Genomic DNA, 20,770 nt, shown 5'->3' with positions numbered 1-20,770 from the left:
TGCCTTTTTGCCTTTATTTTAAAATAATACGTAACGTTTGTTTTACAACTTTCGTAATGTTGTTACTTGTTTTGAGCGCGAAGTTTGCTTTGCAGGGCCACCAAATGAAGTAAAAAAAGTAATATACGCAGCTTGTAGTCTTACAATTATTGGTTATGGAACGAAAGGATCACTTTTGTATTTCTTTTCTCGCGCCCCAATAAGTACTTGACAGGTAAGCTTCGCGCGTCACGTGGCATCCAATGGACATTTGCTATATGAGAGACACCGCCCCCTCGCAGAAGCATCGTCTGTAGTGCTATTAAAGGGTGCTATCGAGGGCTGGAGAACATAATACGATACATGTTTGTGACCAAGGCGTCACTTGTTCCTCTCCCTCGCGCTACAACACTGAAAGTCCGCTTCTCACTCCATGTACCCCGATACCCGTGGTCTATTTCCGTAAGTATTTGTGGCAGGAACCCCCACTCAGATTTAGTGCCTAACGAAATTAAGTAGGTTGCCATGTTTCCCCGTCTCAAGATGGCGCGGACGCAGTTTTAAAGGCTCCTGAAGTCAGTTTTAGTTAATAGACGCCATACTGGAACGGGAAGCATTTAATTTATCTCTAACGTGTTGAAGCTTTCAATGCCAAAATGACGTTTTTCACAGTTTATAGTTTTTTTGTGTGCATTATCTTTGTTTATTATTAACCCAAAACAATGATGAACGGACTTACCTTCACGTTATTTTATTTTTGCCCATCGTTACTTTTTCTCGTGTCTGTGCTTTTAAATCTATGTACGCGTTTGTGTCGGAATAAAGTTGCAGATCTTTCCTAAAAAGAAGCATGCGTCGCAACCTGTCCACGGTGTAACGATGGTCATTTGCGTAGCTGATAGTGATAGCCACTGGTAGTCATTTATACATTTCAACTCGTCCTGACTTTTGTGCCTAAACAGTTATGTGCGTGGGATGTGTGGATATCCGTAGTAAGCTCGTAGTATCTCCCAGAATGCAACGTGATGAAAAGGACAAGGTGTCACGTACGAGTAGAATCTCCTTGGCAGCTGTGCATTTGTGACTGAAATGCTACCCAGCAGAACGTTAATATCGAAATGAATTGCAAAGTATATGGGCTTTTAGAATATAAATTCCAGTTCGATTATGGCTTTCCCTAGGGAGGCAACTGAGAGCTATGCGTACCTGCTTAGTTTTAAGTCTGGCAGTCTTGGGTATCCTGCCCAAGGCAATGCATTGAAGGTTTTAGTTGAGATGTAAGGGGTGAAAATTCCCCGGTTTTGTTCCGTGTTGCTCTTACAGCGATTTCATTTTCATTTGTGTGCTGCAATTCTCCAGTGGTTGTTCAAGAGCTGTGGTAGTGATGCTTTCAGAAGCACGAAAGGATAATTTAATCTGTCTATTCCAGATAAAGCACATCTTTATTCAGTGCTTTAAAAAAGGTGTGTATGCGAGAGGTAGTGGGGGCTTTTAACCTAGTAACAAAGACTGCAGCCTATTTCTTGCGCAACAGAATCCCTCCCGTGCTTTGCAAATTCATTGTCTTGATGAGCAGAACACAATTATAATCAAGAGGATAATGTATTTAAGTTACACAGCACAATTATCTTGGTTCCATTAGCAATACACCTCCTTATAAAGTACATTTTAAAATAACTAGAAATAGTGTATATTCGGTTTGAATGAAATAGTACTCAGGACCAGAGTCATCAGGGGTAAACAGCAGTGTCACCATGTTGCTTCATCCCTGTGTTACAAAGGGGATTTCTGGTGACACTGCATTGCAGCAATTACGATTGACAGGCAGGTACATTCGGTCTTCATTCAGCAAAGGACCCTAATAGAACGCTTCATGGGGCCCTCGGTCAATCCCCATATGTTTTGCTTTTGGCTTGCCGTGGCTCACTTAGCGCACTACCTTCTATCATAGGTTTTGTTATGTGACTCAGCCAAACAGTAGCTTTACTGACACCTTCCAGCACATATTATTGATTGCCTCCTTGAAAGACGGTGTCACAGCTATCCCTACATCTTTTGGACAGCTTTACTGAAAGTCTTCTCCACATCTTACCGAGAGCCTCCTTTCACACCTAATCCCTTCTTTTCCAGCGCTGTCGTTTTGAGGAAGATTCGATGACGGTTTTCTACCACCGTTTAGCAGCAGTTTACCACAAACCAGTATAACAGCCTAGTAGCAATTTCCCCTGCAGCCATTTTATTTAAGCTAAAGGACTGCTACGCATTTTTTGCAACTAGTTGCTGTTGTGTTTTGGGAAATGTTGGTGTATGACAGATGTTTACCCTTCATTTAACAACTGCACCTTAAAATAGCATCTCCCACAGGGCACTTCATTGACTTCCTATATTGAATGGTATAAGGGATACCACATAACACTGTCACTCTGAAAAAAGTTGCCCTTTAGGTGCATTAATTAATTTGAAACTAGGGCATTTAAAATATGTTTACATTTGAAAACTGTTCTCTTTTACAGAAAAGCACATTGTGCAAGACATTTTTTTTTCAGTCTGTTTTAACAGTTTGGACAGCTCCAACCTGAAGTAAGAATGTTTCACGTCTGTTCCAGAATTTGCAATCACTGTTCATGTTGTGCCGCAATAGTCTCATGCTAGAGGAACATACCATTAGTGTAGAAGAATGGTATCAAGAAACCCTGTCTGTGATAGTGTGGAGAATGTTTGTGCATTTATATTGCTGTGCATCATTTATAACGTGCAGAATACAGTTACATGCTGGTAGGTAGTTATAGTTAGACCTAGTTTCCATCAGAAAAGTATTTTTGGTTTGCTAATAACTTTGGCTGTGTTTCACGATTCTTCACAAAATTTTGAAAACTAGTTTGCCACGAACATCATCTGCTGTCTGGAAAGTCTTGGGGTTGTTCGGGATGCTCCCCACCTCTCGCTCAAGTTTGCTGCCCACTTAAGACTTAAAATACTTTTGAATTTACATTTCTCTGTAATGCCCTGTTTTCTGAGAGCCTTCATGGCATTATCTCTATTGCCTTACTTTTGAATTTTGTAATAAAATCCTTTAGCAATTCCGTGGAACTGGAACTCAATTATTGACTGTTTTCTGATATGTTGATGTGTTGGGAGTGACTTACCTCGGGGACACATTACCTCATGAAATTTAGGTTAAGTACCATCTGCGATTTACTGAGTTGTGGGCATTTCTGTTGAGCTACATTTTAGAGTGTAAAAATTATGGGATTCCCTGCACCAACAATAATGTTTTTAATAAATCTTCTTTAACATTCAACCAGTAAAATCTCATCCCGGTTTTAAGGAAAAACATCCACTTAATCAGCACAAAAGTAATTGGTGATGGGTGTGCTATAGAACTCAAGCTGGGTCTCACTGGTGAAGTCCAATAAGGCTGACATTGGAATGAAGTTGCTTTTGTTACTGTTTAACGATTGCATGGCTTAGCAATTTGAGCTGGGCTATTCCTCTTGGAGGGCTGATTAGCGTATGCTGGTACCTGTTTGTAGTGCAATAGAGCTCTAAAAAATGATGGTCTGAAATAAAGTCACTAGTAATTAATAGTGGCTGAGAATAACTCAAGCATTCCTCCCATTATGTTTTTCTTCATGCAATTACTTAAGTACAACATGTATGCTGAGGCATGGGCCCTTGCTTATTGTGCTGTAGAGCTTCAGCTGAACCTTACTGCTGAAGCCTGACAAAGCTGAAAATGACTTGTTATCAATCGGAGTCTAACTTGCCTGGAAGTTCATGCCAGACCTTTCCAACTGGAGCTGTATAATGGCTAATTTGCATATCCTGATCCTTGCTTGTAGTGGCTCTCTAGGCAAAACAAAAAAAGATGGGCTCGAATTTGACCTAGAGACATTACCTGTAGTTGAGATGATTTTAATTATTCTACCCATCATTTTTATATTTACTCAGTAGGAAACTCTGAAGGCTATAGGTATTCTCTGACGTAGGTCCTGTGCTCGCCTTGTCATAGGACTGAGGCTGCACCTCATTGATGCCGTCCAAAAAAGCAAAACCAATAAAGGATTGCCTCTTCAATTGCTGAAACGTGGGTCCAGTGGCCACTGATCAAAGGACCTAGCTGCACCTCTCAGATGAGGCCAAAATCAATCTATCTTGCTGTTGTTTCTGATTAGAAGGGATGTGGCTTGTCAGTTTGGCTTGAACTACTCCCATTGGAGTAGGACCAAGCGTAATATTCACACTGTCATTCGAGAAGCAGGGTGAGCAGAAAAATGATGGTTAGGAATGTGTTCCTGAGTAGATATCAGTGGGTGCGAATGTTAGACCTGACATCCTTGGTGTGGTATTACCTCCAGACTTTTTTACTTCACCAGTCCCATTTTGCTGGATTTGTTTTTGTTGGCGTTAGTACTCTTTGCACTTCACCACTGCTAACAAGTACGAAATTGCTTGTGCCCTCTGTCTTAAACATGATAAAATTGGCTTACACCTGATTGACACATTTAATTTACTTGTAAGACCCTAGTGTATGATACTTCATGTACCCATGGCCTGTAATTTATTTGCTACTAGTTGGTCTGCTGCACTTTTTGTACCACATACTACTGTAGCAGTTTAAAACATGTCTCAGGCTGCCATTGCAGCCTGTAGTGCAGTTTTAAACCAGTATCGACCTGGCAAACTAAACCTTTTGCCAGGCCTTAATCTTCATTTTTATGGGCGAGCGCAAAGCGCTCCGTCCCATTCTGTAATCTCTCTTTGGGCTTCAAACCACACCCATGTCACGCCAGTCACTTACGTTGGTTTGTGTGCTTGCCTTTTAAAATCCGCTTGCTTTCATTTGTGAAAGGCATGCATAAGTAAGCCTTTTCCGGTGTTTAGCCCACCTACACAGCACCAGTAAACTACTAAAAACATACCAGGCTCGATGTTTTCAGCATGGTGTTTGGACTACTTTATCTGTTTATTTTCCACGTGCGATCGGGCTGCGTTTTTTTTTCTTTACAACGCTAATAGCTCTAACTCGAGCTAATACGAGACTCGTTGCATTAAAAATGCTTGTTAATACACACATCACCCCCTATGGTAGGTCCTAAAAGCTCATAGGACAGGGTGCCTTATATTTAAAAAAAGTATGATGTGTGTTTAAGTGTTTTACATTTCTGGTAATGAAAAACTCCTAAGATGTTTTTCACTACTATAAGGCCCATTGCACCCATTGACTAACAGTTAATTAACTTATTACATTTCATAAGTATTATTTTGGATTGAGAGATATCATATTTACACTCAAATGAATTGTAATTTAAAATCCTCTTTAATGATAAAGTCAAATTGTAAGTCGCACTTCTGAAAATGTCACCTTTAGTAAGTTGGCATTTTCTTATCCTTACTATTTTTACCTTCTGCAGTTGTCTTGGGTCACATGACTTTGAATGGCTCTGCTGTTGGGTTTTGTGTATTCCTCCCAGAAAGTGACACAAAGGGGATTAAGTGTGGACAGGATTGGCCATCCTCCAAGGATGGCTGGGGGTGAGGAGGGGTGGCACAGCTGGTCCCTGGCCCACTTGCACTTCAAAGGGGCTTGCCTCCAGCATACACAAGGACCCTTATGCGCACCTTTGGCACCTCAGACTTCATGGAGCCTTGACAGGGGAAGGGAAAGCCTTTCCAGAACTAGATGTGGGGGGAAGTATAGGGAATCCTCAAACTTCAAAGTCCCACAACACATATAAATATTGGACCCTCTAAACACCTCTTCAGTACACTCCTGGACATGTGGAAGACTTCAGAAGGACTGCCCCTTGACCAAAGGACTCCCCTCCTGCTACCAGGAACAGGAGTCTGCTTGAAGGAGTGTCTTGCAGCTTGAAGGAGAGCTGGGCCATCTCCTTGACCATGGAGCAACCAGAAGTGACTCCCATGTCTAGGTAGATGGCCTCTTGTGTGATCTAAAAGGATATGACAAGTGCCTGAGGCTTTAAACCCTGCACCTGACCTCTGCTGGAGTGAGTCCTAACCCCCCAAGTGGTGCCCCCAAGTCCTGGACCCTTGGAATTAGTGTTGGTGGTACTGCTCCTTCCTAAAACGTGGGACTTGGAACATTTTTCACCAAAACGTCCTGGAAAACAGACAGAAGACCACAACCTACCTGCCAACCAATCTGCTGATGGTGCATCCCTGGTTGGCCTGTGTTAGTGGTAGTTCCCGCTATTCTCTTCTCCAAGGCAGCAAATCTCTTTTAGGGGATCCTCTCTGGGATGGTATCCAGCCCTGTGGAACCCTCTTCTGCTGCAGCCTGCAGCTTCTTTCTGCTGGACGATTTCGTATTCCAAAAAGCTGTATAAGTCGGAAGATAAATGTTTTTATCTGGCTTGACAGCGACTGGCTCTCCATCAACGACCTCCTTGGCGTGGAAATACAGATTTTCCTGCTCAGAGCTTTTTCCGGCCTTCATCAATACCTTCACCAAGACTTCATCCAGTGACTCCCCAGCAACAACGACCCCTCCTCAGGCACAGCCTGCTGCCTTGCCCCACTGAACTCTGACATTTTCTTCAAAATGTTTCTGAGTCCACAGGGAAAGCTGAGACCAAGCCCTTTCTACTTTGTGTAACTGACCCGCACTCCATTTTGGTTGGCCTTAACTTTTGACTTTGACCCAGTCTTGATGACCAGATACTTGTGGTTGCATTTTAATCTTTTGGGTGCTAGATTTCACTAAAAACTTTAATAATTCATAACTCTGGCTCTACTGATTGGATTTAATTTGTTTGGTGTCATTTTATTTATCAAATTATTATTTATTGTTTTAAACTGTTATGGGATTTTTCTTGTGTTGTGTTTTCACTTTATCAGTGATTGAGTGATGCATACATACTTTACACACTGCCTCTAAGTTAAGCCTGACACCTTTTATGCCAATTTATCCGAGGGTTAAACTCAGGATATTTTTTTTAATAACCTATTAAGTTTTTTGTCCCAGAACAAAATAGAGAAAAAAGACAAAAGGGGGAAAGAAGGAGGAAGATAAAAATGGAAAAACAGCAACAAAGGGAGAAAGAAGGGGTGAAAAAGGAACATGCAGGAGTGAGTTTGATGGGTATGGAGTGCTTGGTGATGGACTATAGATGCATGAGGTGGAATCAAGACTACACAGCCTTAGTCTGTGGCACCATTACCTTTGGCAGCACATGCAGCATCTTCTGTCAGAGGTTTGGGCTTTAGCACTAGTTATTTTACAAATTAAGCACTGGGTGGTATACAGTACTTGTGTAGTGCAAATCAGTGATTTTGTGCAAAACCAAACATCCTTGAAAATAATCTGACATCATATTTGTTTTTGTTTAAAAAAAATCTTTTTAGTTTCTGATTGGTCATTTCTTTTTCCTTTTTCCAAATTTAAGTCTTGCCTCACATCCTTTTTGCTATAATGAAGTTGGAGGTAAGCAACACTGGCAGCCTGAGCAAGGTGGACCTGCAGAGGCTCTGCAAGGCAAGAGGACTTAATGTGGGAAAGAACGATCCCAAAGTGGACCTCCAGTGAGGAGAACACAGACCACACCAGTGGGGCAAGAGGAGGAAGACCCAAAGGATGGGGAGGTGGACCTAGAGGATGAGGTGGAGGAAAAGAAAGGTCTGGCCAAAAGCCCTGAGCAGCAGGAGGAGGAAGGATACATACGCATAGAAGTAAGGCCCCCTGACAGGGGAGTAAGCAGTGTGCCCTCCCTCATTCTGCCCCCTGATGAGGTAGAGGGCTAGAGAGCTGAGAGAGAGTTTCAACTTCATCTCGACAAACTGAAAATGGAAGAGGCAGCTGCCCAGAGAGCCCTACAGGGGAAAAAAGTTGAGACTGACAGAGCCTATGAGGAGAAGAACATACTTTTGGCTCATCAAGTGAGTCTAAAAGCTGGATCTGAAAGCCAAGCAACACACATGGTTCAGCATCAGTGGTGGCAGCAACACAGTGCCCAGTGGAGAAAGGAGGGTCCACATTCCCCATGACATGTGTCTAGCTATTTGGTGAGGGATGACATTGATAAATGGTTTTCAGCCTATGAGGTAGCCCCAAGAATGCACAGGGTCCCAGAGGAGGATTGGTTCCCACATACCAACAGGGGGTGGGGGTGGGGGTGGGGGGTTAGTGGAGACCGAGGTGGAGAACCAGATAAGATATGCTCCCAAGAAAGTCATTCTTGTCACCATATTTAGTTTACACACCACCTCCCCGAAGTACCACATGATATTTAGGGACAGCCTGAAGTTGGCAAACCATTCTTGGGCAGATTTTTTTGATTAACCCAGTAAGGCACTGAGTGGTTGGGTGAGAGGTAGTGATGTAATTGATTTTAATGGGCTGTATGATCTGATTCTGATTACTTGATTAACAGAGTTGTGCCAACACCCAATTGATAGCAAGCTCACTTCACTTAGAGAACTTACCCAGGGGGCACATCTCTGGGTCAGCACCAGAATGTCTTAAACGTTATCTGGGGATCACCAAAAGGGTGGTCAGGGTCCCCACCAGAAGAAAAAAAGGAGGGGAAACAAAACAAAAAACTAGAATTTCTCTAAAGGACCCCAAATAAGTTCTCAAGGAAAGAATTCCCAGTCCGAACCTGACCAAAAGAAGAGTGACCCTTAGGTATTCCCCCCTCCAATAGCTATGAGTGCCGTAGGTATGGGCACCATGGGGGATGCCAAATGCCTTAAGAGGGCACAGCCCCCACTGCTGAGCAGACACCAGGAAGGTTGTTGTAGTGCTTGGGGAGGAGGTGTCCAGTTAGCAATGGGACTAGTGTAGAGGTTACCTAGTGTTCCTGGGTGACAAGGAGATGGTGCCAAAAGCTGACATGCCTACCAATAGTTCATAGTATGCACAGTAGGGTATCATCAGTAGGTAGCAGTTAAAGGCTCTGAAAGACACAGAAGATAGTATGACTACTGTTAGGTGTCATCTGGTGTCCCTAGAGCAGGTAATTCCTAAGGTATCCCACACGGTTGTAGTAGCTGACAACTGTGAATGTCACTATCCTGTGGCTCGCATACCCTTTGAATGGGGGTGAAGGGAAAACTTGGAAGGTCTCTGGTTTCTTAAGGGTATCTGTGAGTCCAGCCATGCCTGTGGATTGTCTGCTTGGAATTGACCTGGAGTATAGCATCTGAAAGGAACTCCAGTCCCACGTGGAGATGTTAGGTTTGCCTGAGTGGATGTGCATGGCAGCCTGACAAGGTAATCAAGAGGAGCTGAAACATGGAAAAATGGACCAGGTATCTGCCAAATGGAGCAAGGACTAGGGATGTGGGAAGCACACTTGTAAAACTCCCATGGACCAGGAGATGGCTGGCCCTAAGAGCAACACACCAGAACCTACAGGGAAGGACATTGCTGCCCTGGGGACCTACCTGGGCTTGCCAGTTGGCAAGCAGAAGGGTGCCTCTGCAAGGAGGAGTTCTGAAAAGCCCATAAAGTAGGTGCTACTCTTGAGAGCCTACAGTGGCAGGCCAAGGCCCAGACAGCTGGCAACATCCCTGGTGATCACTTGATTTACTGAGAGAATGACCTGTGCAGCCTACGTTTCCTGAGCGTGGTGTAACCCATGTGTTGGTGGTCTCCCAGTGCTACAGGGCCTTCCTACTGGGTCTTGCTCATGACGTACCCATGACAGGGCTTCTGGTACAAGAGAAAGACATTTGTCAGGCTTGTCGCACACATTTACTGGCCCTGAATGAGTGTGACCTCAGATGCATTCTTCGGGTCCTACCCCACGTGCGAGGCCAGAGGGAAGTTGTGGGGAAAGCGGAAGACTCCCCTGGCTCCCCTTCATGACGTTGATACCCCCTTTGTAAGGGTATCAACATTAGTGGGCCCCGGGCCCCAAGACTGCCCTGGGCAACAGGTTCATCCTGATCTTGGTGGACAGTGCCCCCTGGCGCCCAGAGACCATACCTCTGAGGACAGTGACTGCACTTGCAGTGACGAGAACCCTGATTGGAATTTTCACCCAGGTGGGGTTCCCTAAAGAAGTGGTGTCTAACATGGGTTAATGTCCGCCTATTGAAGTGACTTATATATAAGGGATTCCCTGTTAATAATAAGGGTCCTGGGCCAGTGACTAAAACCAAAACCCTGAAATCCAAATGTGTCTAACTTAATCTATATGTATGGCAGACAAGGAAAGTTGGTGAAAATAATCTATTTTATTAAATCCATTTATTACTAATGTACAAAAAGTTATTGAATATAATTCATATCTACTTTAAAGTTAATGGTCCCTCAAGAATAAAAAATCATGCAAACTCCACAGCATCCATTCACACACCATCCTCGCCTGTACATCATCATATCATTAAAAACATGTGCATTTAACATCATTGCTTTTAAATATACATATATTGCACACTTCTTTAATTTTAACATATCTTTTTCAGAACCGTACCAAATAATAATTCATCCATGCCAATATTAATGTTCATAAAATGGAAAGGACAACAAAATAATTTATTAATTCTTTTTTTCCCATTGTTAATTATTTATCAACTCGAAAGATATCTGCAAAATTATATGTGGCTTTTTTCGACGCAAATTTCCACAAAACTGCCTTCTTCAGTAAATGCCACTCTTCTTCATTCAGATGCACTGTGCATATGTCTTTTTTTTTCTTCTTTTTTCTCACATTTACAAAATACAACATTTCCTCAGGTGCCATACTACACTTGCCATGCATCGTACCAAGGATATTATTCCTGGCGTGAACTTAAAAAATCACTTCTGTCATTTAACATCGAAATATCCCAGCACCATAGTGAATTAATATTGTTAAACATCTTCCATTACATATTCTCAAGCTTCCCACGTGGAACCACATGCTATTAAATATTATTCTGATACATTCACCCCCTCACACAAACACTTAGTAGTGTATGCTACTTATGTTTCCTCTACTCCAGGTCAAGTGATGAAGAACAGATGGAACCACTTACTATTTCCTGTCCCTATTCTGTTAGTAGCCTTTTCTTGAAATACTTAGCACTTCATGAATGACCTCTGTCGTTTATCTGTAACGTAAAGTTCATTTAGTAACCTCACAAAACAGGGTGGGATGTCCCTCACCCTATATTCTCAAGGTAGAAAACTCTACCTGAAGGTTCACGCATGGGTGCTCTCCTCAATTGTATTTTCCTTCCAATCATCATTTTTAATGGGTCCCTCCTCGTAAATCGCCCAAACTCTCAAAAGGCTCTGAAAACATGAAAGAAGCACTCGTGAAGGGCTGTCCCCTGTACACAACTTGCAACATCAGTTACTAACAATGCCATGGCTCGCCGTGTGTTCTCATAGTGCTACCCCAATTTGAACGCGGCTATAACTGCGCGTGTGATTATTTCCTATAAACATATTAGGCGCAGCACTCATATCATTCGTAATTAAATTCAGGCTGCCTATAACTATGCCTACTATTCTATACTTTCAGCATACATGAACAGCAACAAGCATAACACTCATGTTGAGGGAAAACTGCACCAACACTCTGTGCTTGTCTAATAAAAAGACAAGTGTGTGTGTATATGGGGAAACAAACTGCGCATAATGTTCTTTACTGTAGGTATATACTGAGAGCACCAGGCATGTCGCTCATGATACAATGCAGAATTGCCTATAACTGCACATACTGTTCATTACTAAAAACATGCATAAAAAAACAAGCATAAAGCTCGTGTTGTGTAAACGCTGCAACTAACTCTGGGCTCTTGAAACTTGGCAAAGGGTCCGGGAGGGTCGCACTACATCCCCCAGCAGTCCAGGTGACAGGGGTAGTTGCTCATCGACATTTTGGCGCCCGGAGGTGCATTTAATGAACACTGCATCCCGCAGCGCGGGGAACTTGGCAAAGGGTCCCGGAGGGCCCCACTACATCCCCCAGCAGTCCAGGTGACAGGGGAAGTTGCTCATCGCCATTTTTGCACCCGGAGGTGCATATAACGAACATTGCATCCCGCAGCGCGGGGAACTTGGCAAAGGGTCCCGGAGGGCCGCACAACATCCCCCAGCAGTCCAGGTGACAGGGGAAGTTGCTCACCGCCATTTAGGTGCCCGGAGGCGCATATAATGAACACCGCATCCCGCAGCATGAGGAACTTGACAAAGGGTCCAGAAGGGCTGCCCTACATCCCCCAGCAGTCCATGTGACAGGGGAAGTTGCTCACCGCCATTTTGGTGCCCAGAGGCGCATATAACAAACACCGCAGACGAATGCCCAGGCGAAGACGGGGCCCATCTTCGCCCAGTAGAAGACAGGCGTGGCCTATTCTCTTGCTTCCTTATTTTGTATTCCTATGAGCTGTGGGAAGTTTGTTAGAAGTTGAGAGCTGTGTCTCTGGCTAGTTCAGTGGAGACTTCTACCCTATTGTTTTGCAATATGCCCAGAGTTAAGACATCGAGTCGTAAGACAAACAGCAAGGCCTCTCCAGGGCCTATGAGCCCTATAGGCCAAGCAGGCTCCTGTAAATCAAGTATGGATACATTTATAGTAAGGGCTGTGGGCATAATTTACTAGGAAATTCAGTTGGTGGATCCCTTCCCTGGGAGCACTGGGGGTTCCTTTAGTATGCGCTACAAATGATGAAGAGATGGTTGTGAGGGGAAGAAGTAGGGCTGAGATGTCCTTCGTTGACCTTGCGGCAGATGGGACCCCCGGGGATGAGGATGAGCCCGATCAGGTCTTCAAACTAGGGAGCGGGCCTCCCTAGGGGGACCTCAAGTGATCCCAGGGGGGCTCCAGGCTATAGCCAAAAGAAATACTATGCAGATAATAAAGCTTTGTTTTAGGCAGAAAAATGTGTATTACATTTAAAAAAAAAAGGTAACTGAACTTAACTGCAATGTTCAAATAAGTCCAGACGTATTTAAACATTGCCAACTTAATAGAATAGTTATGAAAAATTCTGAGGGGAGCCCGATAATTTATTTTTTCTCACGGGGTGGATGGGGCACGACATTAACATGTTTGAATACCACTTCCCTAGAGGCTGGAACCATGGATATAGCCCCTACACCTAGTTTAGGTGGTGAGGTGGTACTATGTGAGAAGAGGACAGGATTAGATACAGAAAGGAATTATAAACATCTAAGAGGTGGTGGCAATCACTCAGTAACCCACTGCCCCACCCGAATAAAAAAAAAGAAAAAAAAAAGGAGGACCAGAGAATGAGGCAGGGCAGGGGCTCGGGCAGGCCCAGGAGATGACAATTGAACAGACAGAAGAAAATTATGCTGCATCCTTGATTTAAAAGTGCAGCCTCTAATTGAGCATCTCAACTCAATAGAGCCAAAGATCAAACAGTATGAATCTATTTATGACAACAGATCCTGCTGCAAACTCTAGGAATGGATGTAGTAATGGGACTTTCGAGTCTCCTGTAACTCCTGATATTCAGAGAGCACGCCCGAGAGGGATTGAAGAAGTATCCCTGACTCACCAAGTAATAAGTAAAGGATTAGTATCACAAGCAACCAATGAACCTACTAAGGGACCTCTTAATCGCCCACGTAGGGAACATCCTGTGGGTGAAGGGGATGGGGCAGCTGACCCAGTTAGTGGACTAGAGGGTCCCAGGAATTCTTGCTTGCATCCGGACACCCCTAATATTCGACCCAGTATCCCCCCGGAGTGCACTCCCATTTATTATTATTTTAGAGAATGTCTCATGGCTACCAAGAGGAGTAAGTGAGTCTCATAATTTGTTACTAAAGAAAGTAGCATACTGTGTCCAGAAACAGTCGGGATGGCCTCAGGTCCTCTGTGAGGAAATTATTACCACTCTAAGAGTGGCTTGGTTGGGCCCTACGCCAAAAGCCTCACAGGGTGACTGTATAATTGTGAATTTCAAGTCACCAAGTTGTGTCCAGTTTCTGCTCAATTCAATTAGTGCAAAAGGCCAAGTGAATGGGGGGGGGGGATCAGAGCGTTACCTTTTTAAAAATTTTTTTTATCCTTCAGTAGTTAGGGGTATTGGGAACATTCAGTCTGACATATACCGACCACCTCACAATACCACTTTCCAGGTACCAACTTGAATCGTTATTACCCATTGTCTACGTTAGACCAGTTAGATTGACTAGGTCTTTCGGGCTACAGTCCGATAGGAGAAATCCTGCATCACCTGGTCTAGCTGTTAGGGAACCAATCTTAGAGGTATCCGCAGGGGGGCTTCCAGCACACTGGTGGGTGATACACACAGGGGCGTTTCTCTCGAATTGTTGCCTGAATATAGGACAGACTTATTTCTAATCTCCTGGAATGTGGCAGGGGTAAATCCTAATGTGGCAGATAAAGAGTGGAACTCCCTTATAGGGAAATACGATGTCTGTGTGTTCCAAGAAACATGGGCTGTGAACAAGGTTTTTGTTTGTGGATTTACCACTTACAGTGTGGAGGCCCTCCCACCAAGGAAAATGGGTCGGCAGTAGGAGGACTTAAGATCTTGGTTAGGAACGATTCACCTGACCTAATGGGCATTAGAATACGATTCCCTAGTCGATTGACTGTAGTGATACTAAATGTGTATGCACGTTTGTTGCCAGCAAACCGGTAGTTCTCTGTTTTGGCCATGCTTGACATGCTAGTGGAAACTTATAAAAGTAACTCGAGAATAATAGTGGATGGTGATTTTAACACTCCACTTGAACCATGTCTTGCTCTTAAAATTGTAATCCGGGAGGAGGATGAGCAAAGGGGTGTCCCACAATTGGCTGGCAAGCCACAAAATTATCTTTCTGATATGGCCCTATAGATAGTGGCACTGGTGGTGGCACACAGGCTATGCGCCTGTAACAGGAGAACTAGCTTGGATCTAGCAAGAGCGCCTACCTTCAAAAGGGGGCACCAGAGGAGCACTATCAATTTATATCCTCATGAATGCACGGCTGTGGCGGGATCTGGTGGATATGAAGGTATTGAGCACCACCGAGAGTGATCATAGCCCTCTAGCTGTAGAGCTTAACGGAGGGAATTTCCTTAGGGCTTCCAACTGGGGTGTCTCAGTAATAGGTGGCGAGTAACGTGGCCTAGAGTCTTGGCCGATCAGGATACACATGCCGAGATCTACCAGTGGTTTGTACAGTAGCTAGATGAACCAGAAGGCCTGCATGCTGACCCCAATCTCTTTCTACAAACCCATGGTTTACTGTTTAACAAACTTAAATTGATTTTTATCAGAGAACATTGTGGCAGTCAAAGGTCGGGAGTTAAACATCCACATTGGTTTAATCGGAATGTAGGATGGCCAAACTGGAGCTGGTAACTGCCCTAAGGAAGTGCAATCAAGTAGAGATTAAGCATGCTTGAGTAAGGTATAAAAAGGCTCAAAGGGTGGCAAGAAAATAGAGGAATAAAGATAACTGGCATAAGTTACTCAAGGCCATGAAGTTAAGAGATAATCATGCCTTTTGGGCAATAATATCAGAAGGACCTGGCACATTGGATGCTCCAAGGTGCTGCAATATTGCACCTGATACGTGGGAGCAACACTTTGGTGCTCTATATTTGGTGATCTCAACCGATAAGGGGGTGAACCTTTGTGATAACCTTCATCAGTACATAGCGTGCCCCCCAGCAGACCCTAATTTAGTTATAGGGGCGGAGAATTTATGCACAGCACTGGGTGAGATTGGTGAGGCAATGAGACTTCCAACCATTTTTTTTTTTTCATTTAAGACATGTTGGCAGCTATAGATAGTTTGAAACCGCTGAAAGCTCCCAGCCTGGATGGAATTCCTGGAGACTTGTACAAGTCTGAGCCTCATGTGTGGGCTGAGTACATACAATTTTTATCCAGTGTAATAGTAAGTAGAGGTAGGATGCCGGATACCTGGAAAGGGGCTGAAATTATCCCAATGTTAAAAAAAAAAAAAAAAAAAAAAAAGGAGATGCAAGCTGCCCTGCCAACTATCACCCCATTAGCCTGCTGGATAATCTTCAAAAAATATTTGCTAGGCAGGTACTCGACAAATTGTTGGGATGGTCAGCTAGCGAAGAGGTATTCTCATTCCTGCAGGCAGGATTCTGGCCCAAAACAAGTACCATTGATCAGGTATTTAGGTTTTCAGAATTGTACTGGAAGCAGGTTTTCCTTCAACGTAAAAGGTTATATGTAGCCTTTGTTGATCATCAAGCCGCTTTTGATTTAATTCCATAAGATCATCTGTGGCAAGTCCTGAGGAAAATGTGGGCCCCTAGTAGTTTAGTGGATCTCATGATAGGTTGCATCAAGGGAATTATGCCTAGGTTCTCTGGGGAGGGCATGGAGAAGTAACATCTATAATTCCAATAAGCCGGGGGGTCCGGCACGGATGTGTGTTGGGGCCCCCACATTCTTTTCTTTTTACATGAATGACATCGCCGAATATCTTGGCCAGTGTATAAATGATTCACTGACCATTAACGGTGAGAAAATGTCCATCCTTTTGTTCGCAGATGACTCGCTGCTAATGTCCAAGTCCACAATGAGACTGCAAAATCTGGTGACAAAATGTGGGTCTTTCTGTAGAGAAATGGGATTGGAGATAAACTGCTTCAAGAGCAAGTATATGGTCTTTGAAAATTCTACAGCAAGAACTAGGAGCATAAAAGTGGGTGATTCCAATCATGAGAGTGTTGAAATTCGATTTCTTGGGTACCACCTTGGTTTCTAAACTAAAAAGGGGCTCACAAGTAGCAAAACGTTCCTATTACTAGCACACAGATCTAATGCCATTCTCTGGTTTTTTTAAAGCTACAAACACCCGTTCTATCTCACCAGCCCTTAAGGCATATCGAGCTAAGGCCTTCAATGCAGCAACCTATGGTGCAGAAATCTGGGGGTATGCCAACACACATAAGATAGGGGTAGCTGAAAGCAATTTTATTAGGGCGCTAGCGGCTGTACCAACTAGCACTCCGCTTATCCTCTTGAGATTTGATATGGGTATAAATCGGGTGAGTGACTAAATACAGCTAAAACCCCTACTTTACTGGGTACCGGTTTGGTCTTCCCCCGAGCTGGCCATGCATAGTGAATGCTTAAGACATTTGGTAACGCTCGACTTATCCCGGAAAGTTCCATGGATAAGCTTTGTTTTTACTTGGTTTAAAAAATTTAAGCTTGAGGCACTCTGGGAACAGCCAGACTACATCCTCAGAGGAGATAAACTGGTTGTTAAGGGGGCCTATTGGCAGCATATCAGGGAGCATCAACAGTGTAGCGTCAATCAGGGTCACCTTACAGAAATATATCTAGAGTTCAAAGCTGTGTCTAAATATGAAGATTTCATGGACTCTGTTACCCCTTCGACGGCAAGAAGTCTGTTCCTGTGTTGTAGAGATGGCTGTTTGCCAGTGAATGCCCTTTCCTGCTCGTGGGGCAGAGACAGGTCCTCTACCTTATGCCCCTTGGGTAAATCAGAGCCTGAAACGGTCAACCATATTGTCATCCTGGGCACTGAGTCTCCAGGCGATGGTGGCCTAGGCCAGTTTGCCTATCCCTGGGGATTATAAAGTTGCGCTGTGCCTGTTGAGGACTAGTGCGGATAAGGCCATAGTTTACCCACTGATCCGTTTTCTCTTGGGTGTGTGGTTTAGAAGAGAGAGGGTTTGGCTCGGGGGAGGGGAGCTGGGGATGATAAAACATGGTCTCCTTCGCTAAGCTTGCTGCCAGTACCTACATTGTATGAGGATGGCGAACGGGCTAGCCACTAGAACTGACTTGGAGCTGTGTCCTGATTGAGTAACGATCGATCGAGGGGTATAAAAGTTTTAATTGATGTACTTAACTTATTGGCGAAAAGGTTTTAATGATCTGTAGTTGCCAAAGAGCTAACAAGACCTTCGTTAGAATGGGTCAAGTACTATTATGATAGGTAACACAGGGCAACTAAGGAACAGAGTTAATCGCAGACCGGGGATCGATTGGACTCTGCTGTTTATAGAAGTACTTTTTTTAAAATTGATTTTAAGTTAATATTAAATAGATTTATATTTATTATTGTATCATCTAATAAAAAGATAAGTATGCACGTGCAAGGGGGCAAATTTGCATCCTGCTTATAACTCCAAACTTGTACGGAGGGTCTAAACATGATGCTCGTAGAGCGAAAAAATGATCACAACAGACTGAACTCACCTGTTCATATATTCTCCTCCAAACTTGGAGAGACCGGCTAACTTCCGTACATTGATCAATTCTACATTATTTCACTCCCTATTGATATAGCCATTGATAACTTTTACTCTCGCGCCAATGCAGCTAGGCGTGTCGCACAAGAGGAAAAAGTGGGAAAACTGTGTCCGCCATCTTAGAGTAGGTTGGTCTGCTCGCTGTATGCGCATAAAGGAAAACACACAAATTGACATACAAGCTACAAACCTATTAAGCGGGCCTTTGCACTTGTGATATCATTTTAGACCTTATAGGGCCCTGAAATAAAGTGGGCCTGGAAATATGGCCTGATGTGATTCAGCTAGTACACCGACAATACGGGCAGTTTGCCTCAGGGAGGCTGTTTGGTTGAGAGAGTTTTGCAATGCTTTTGTCATATCTTTTTGATTTTCCACGAGGGTAGGCTGAATGTTGTCTCCTTGGAGTGTATCACAAAACCCAGAAATGTCACCCTCTGCGCTGGGGTAAGTAGTGAATTCTTCTTGTTGATGATGAAGCTCAGATCATCAAGGAGGATGGCTGCTATCTGCTGATGTTCTGATAGTCTCTTTGGACTCTGATCCATTACGAGAATTCCTCCAAGTATGCAGTTAGATGTACCTCTTGGGGTTGAAGACTTTACGTGGCCAGACGCAGGAACCTTGGTGAAACACTAAGAGGGTGATGAGAGGTCGAATAGAAAATTCATAAACTCTTAGGGTTGGCCTTCCCACACAAACTGCAGGAACCGGTGGTGTGGAGGAAAATTGAGTCTTAGAAATCCAGATCCCCGATCTTAGTGTGAGGTCTTAGGAGATCTCTTAGAGAATGGATACCCTCTATTTTGAAGTGTTGATAAAACAGTCATTCTTTGAACTCTTTGGGGGTGATTATGGGGCATTGACCCCCCCCCCCCCCATCGCTTTTTTTCTAAAAAAAAGATTGCTGACAAAACCATGTGAGTGAATGGCAGATGGAGTTATTGCTCCTTTTTTCAGCAGGGTTCCCACCTCCTGTGAGATGAGGAGAGACTCTTGCGCCAAAAAGGAAAGGGGCAGAAGACTTTGCCCCTGTCAAGGGGTACAGTAAAACTCTTTTTGGAGCCCTTGGACAGTCTGCAGTACTCATCCATCTGCTGTGATCGGTCTTCACAGGTTGTGGCATTGTACTTACTGCCTTCCCAATTTTAGTTGGGAAGAAGCGAGAACACTTACCTGAGTTAGATCCGCGTGCGTTGCCCCTGAAGCCTCGCTGACTCCCCGCTGGAGGTTAAGACCTCTAGATGGAAAGAAGCCTCCAAACTTCGACTCACCCTCACAAAAATCCGTGGCATCTTGCTGGGGTTTGGAAGGAGAAGCAGCCAGCTGGGTGCCCACTTCCACCAGCCCCAGGGAAAGCCTTTGAGGCTAAGATGTGCTTCATGGAAGCCTGTGCCTTACTGAGGGACAGCTCTTTTACGAAAAGGTCCCCAAGCAAAACCCCTTGAGCTATTGATCCTGCCTCTGACAAGGCCAGATCTCCCAGCTTAGGGGCCACATGCATGAAACATCACCTGCGCCTCTCAGTAGAAAGAGCACAATTATCAATTCCTAAGAAAATGATCTCTGGCTTGGCCCAGCCATACAAAATCTCAGGGGAGATAAGGAATGCAGATTGCTTGGCCTCTTTGGCCATGTCTAGTATTTTGGTGAGGGGACCGGTGACATCTAGCATTTTATCTTGGCAAGATCGCTATGAGTGGTCAATGCCTTTCTTTGGATCTCACACATATTGCCCAAGGAACATGACCATTCTGGTGTCAAACCAACTTTTCAGAGTAAGGAGGTGCAAGGACCATCTACTTTTAGGTGTGCTTGGACCTCTCTCGGTAGAGGCTTTGTAAGTCTACCTGCGACATAAGCTGAAAATTTGTCTCCCAGGGACCATTCCTAGAATTTGGGTGCAGAAGTTCATCTGAGTCCAGCATGTCAGACGAGTAGTTCACTGGAGTGGATTTAGTAATTAGAACTACATCTGCCGACCAACGCCATGGCATTGAGGGATCTGGGTCGCCATTGAGTCCCCATGCGAGCCATCACCACCTAGATCATCTGGTGTAATGGGCACGTCTGTGGGAGGAAACATTTCCCTTACGCTCAGTAACAGGGTCTCCACCCGGGACAGATCCCACCCCTTCTCAGTAAATGGGGTACACACCTGGACCCTGTCCTGGCAGTAAACTTTATGCCAAGCTATATACTGACCCACTGTGGGATTTCAATACCACATATGACTTAAATTTTGTATAAATACCGATTCCAAGCATGGGGCGTCTTTCTCCAGGTGCAGTGAGGCAGGCCAGGGCTCTTTGGACGGTCTTGCAAATCTGATGTGGAGATTACAGTTCACACCTGCCGAGGAGGTGAAGCCAGTGTGCATCTGTCTCTACTGCTGCACCCTCTAGCTGCCACAAGTATACTGTAATGCAAGTTTAAAATAGCTTACATCTGTATAGTGTTTTCTGTCACAGACTGGGACCTCTTAGCACTATATACACAGGACGTATGGGGTATTTGCGTGGGAACCACTGGCAACAACTTTTACCTTGGACCTTTTTGTCTAAGATTTTGAGGTT

General features: G+C 44.2%; 1 protein-coding gene across 3 annotated transcripts in view; it reads left to right on the top strand.

The window, feature by feature from the left end:
* Nucleotides 1-262: 262 nt before the first annotated feature.
* The window catches only part of CHID1 (chitinase domain containing 1), a 1,285,476-nt gene continuing 1,264,968 nt past the window's right edge, over nucleotides 263-20,770 (top strand). The window contains exon 1 of one of the 3 annotated variants that reach the window (XM_069223131.1): nucleotides 263-441. In XM_069223131.1, coding sequence (XP_069079232.1) covers nucleotides 343-441 — 99 coding nt within the window. In that variant the 5' untranslated portion in view covers nucleotides 263-342. The remainder of the gene's footprint in view (nucleotides 442-20,770) is intronic. The other 2 variants (XM_069223132.1, XM_069223133.1) reach the window with 2 other exon arrangements.

The sequence above is a fragment of the Pleurodeles waltl genome, chromosome 3_1, assembly GCF_031143425.1.
Source record: "Pleurodeles waltl isolate 20211129_DDA chromosome 3_1, aPleWal1.hap1.20221129, whole genome shotgun sequence".
NCBI classification, from domain to species: domain Eukaryota; kingdom Metazoa; phylum Chordata; class Amphibia; order Caudata; family Salamandridae; genus Pleurodeles; species Pleurodeles waltl.
This window is presented reverse-complemented; position numbering and strand designations above follow the sequence as displayed.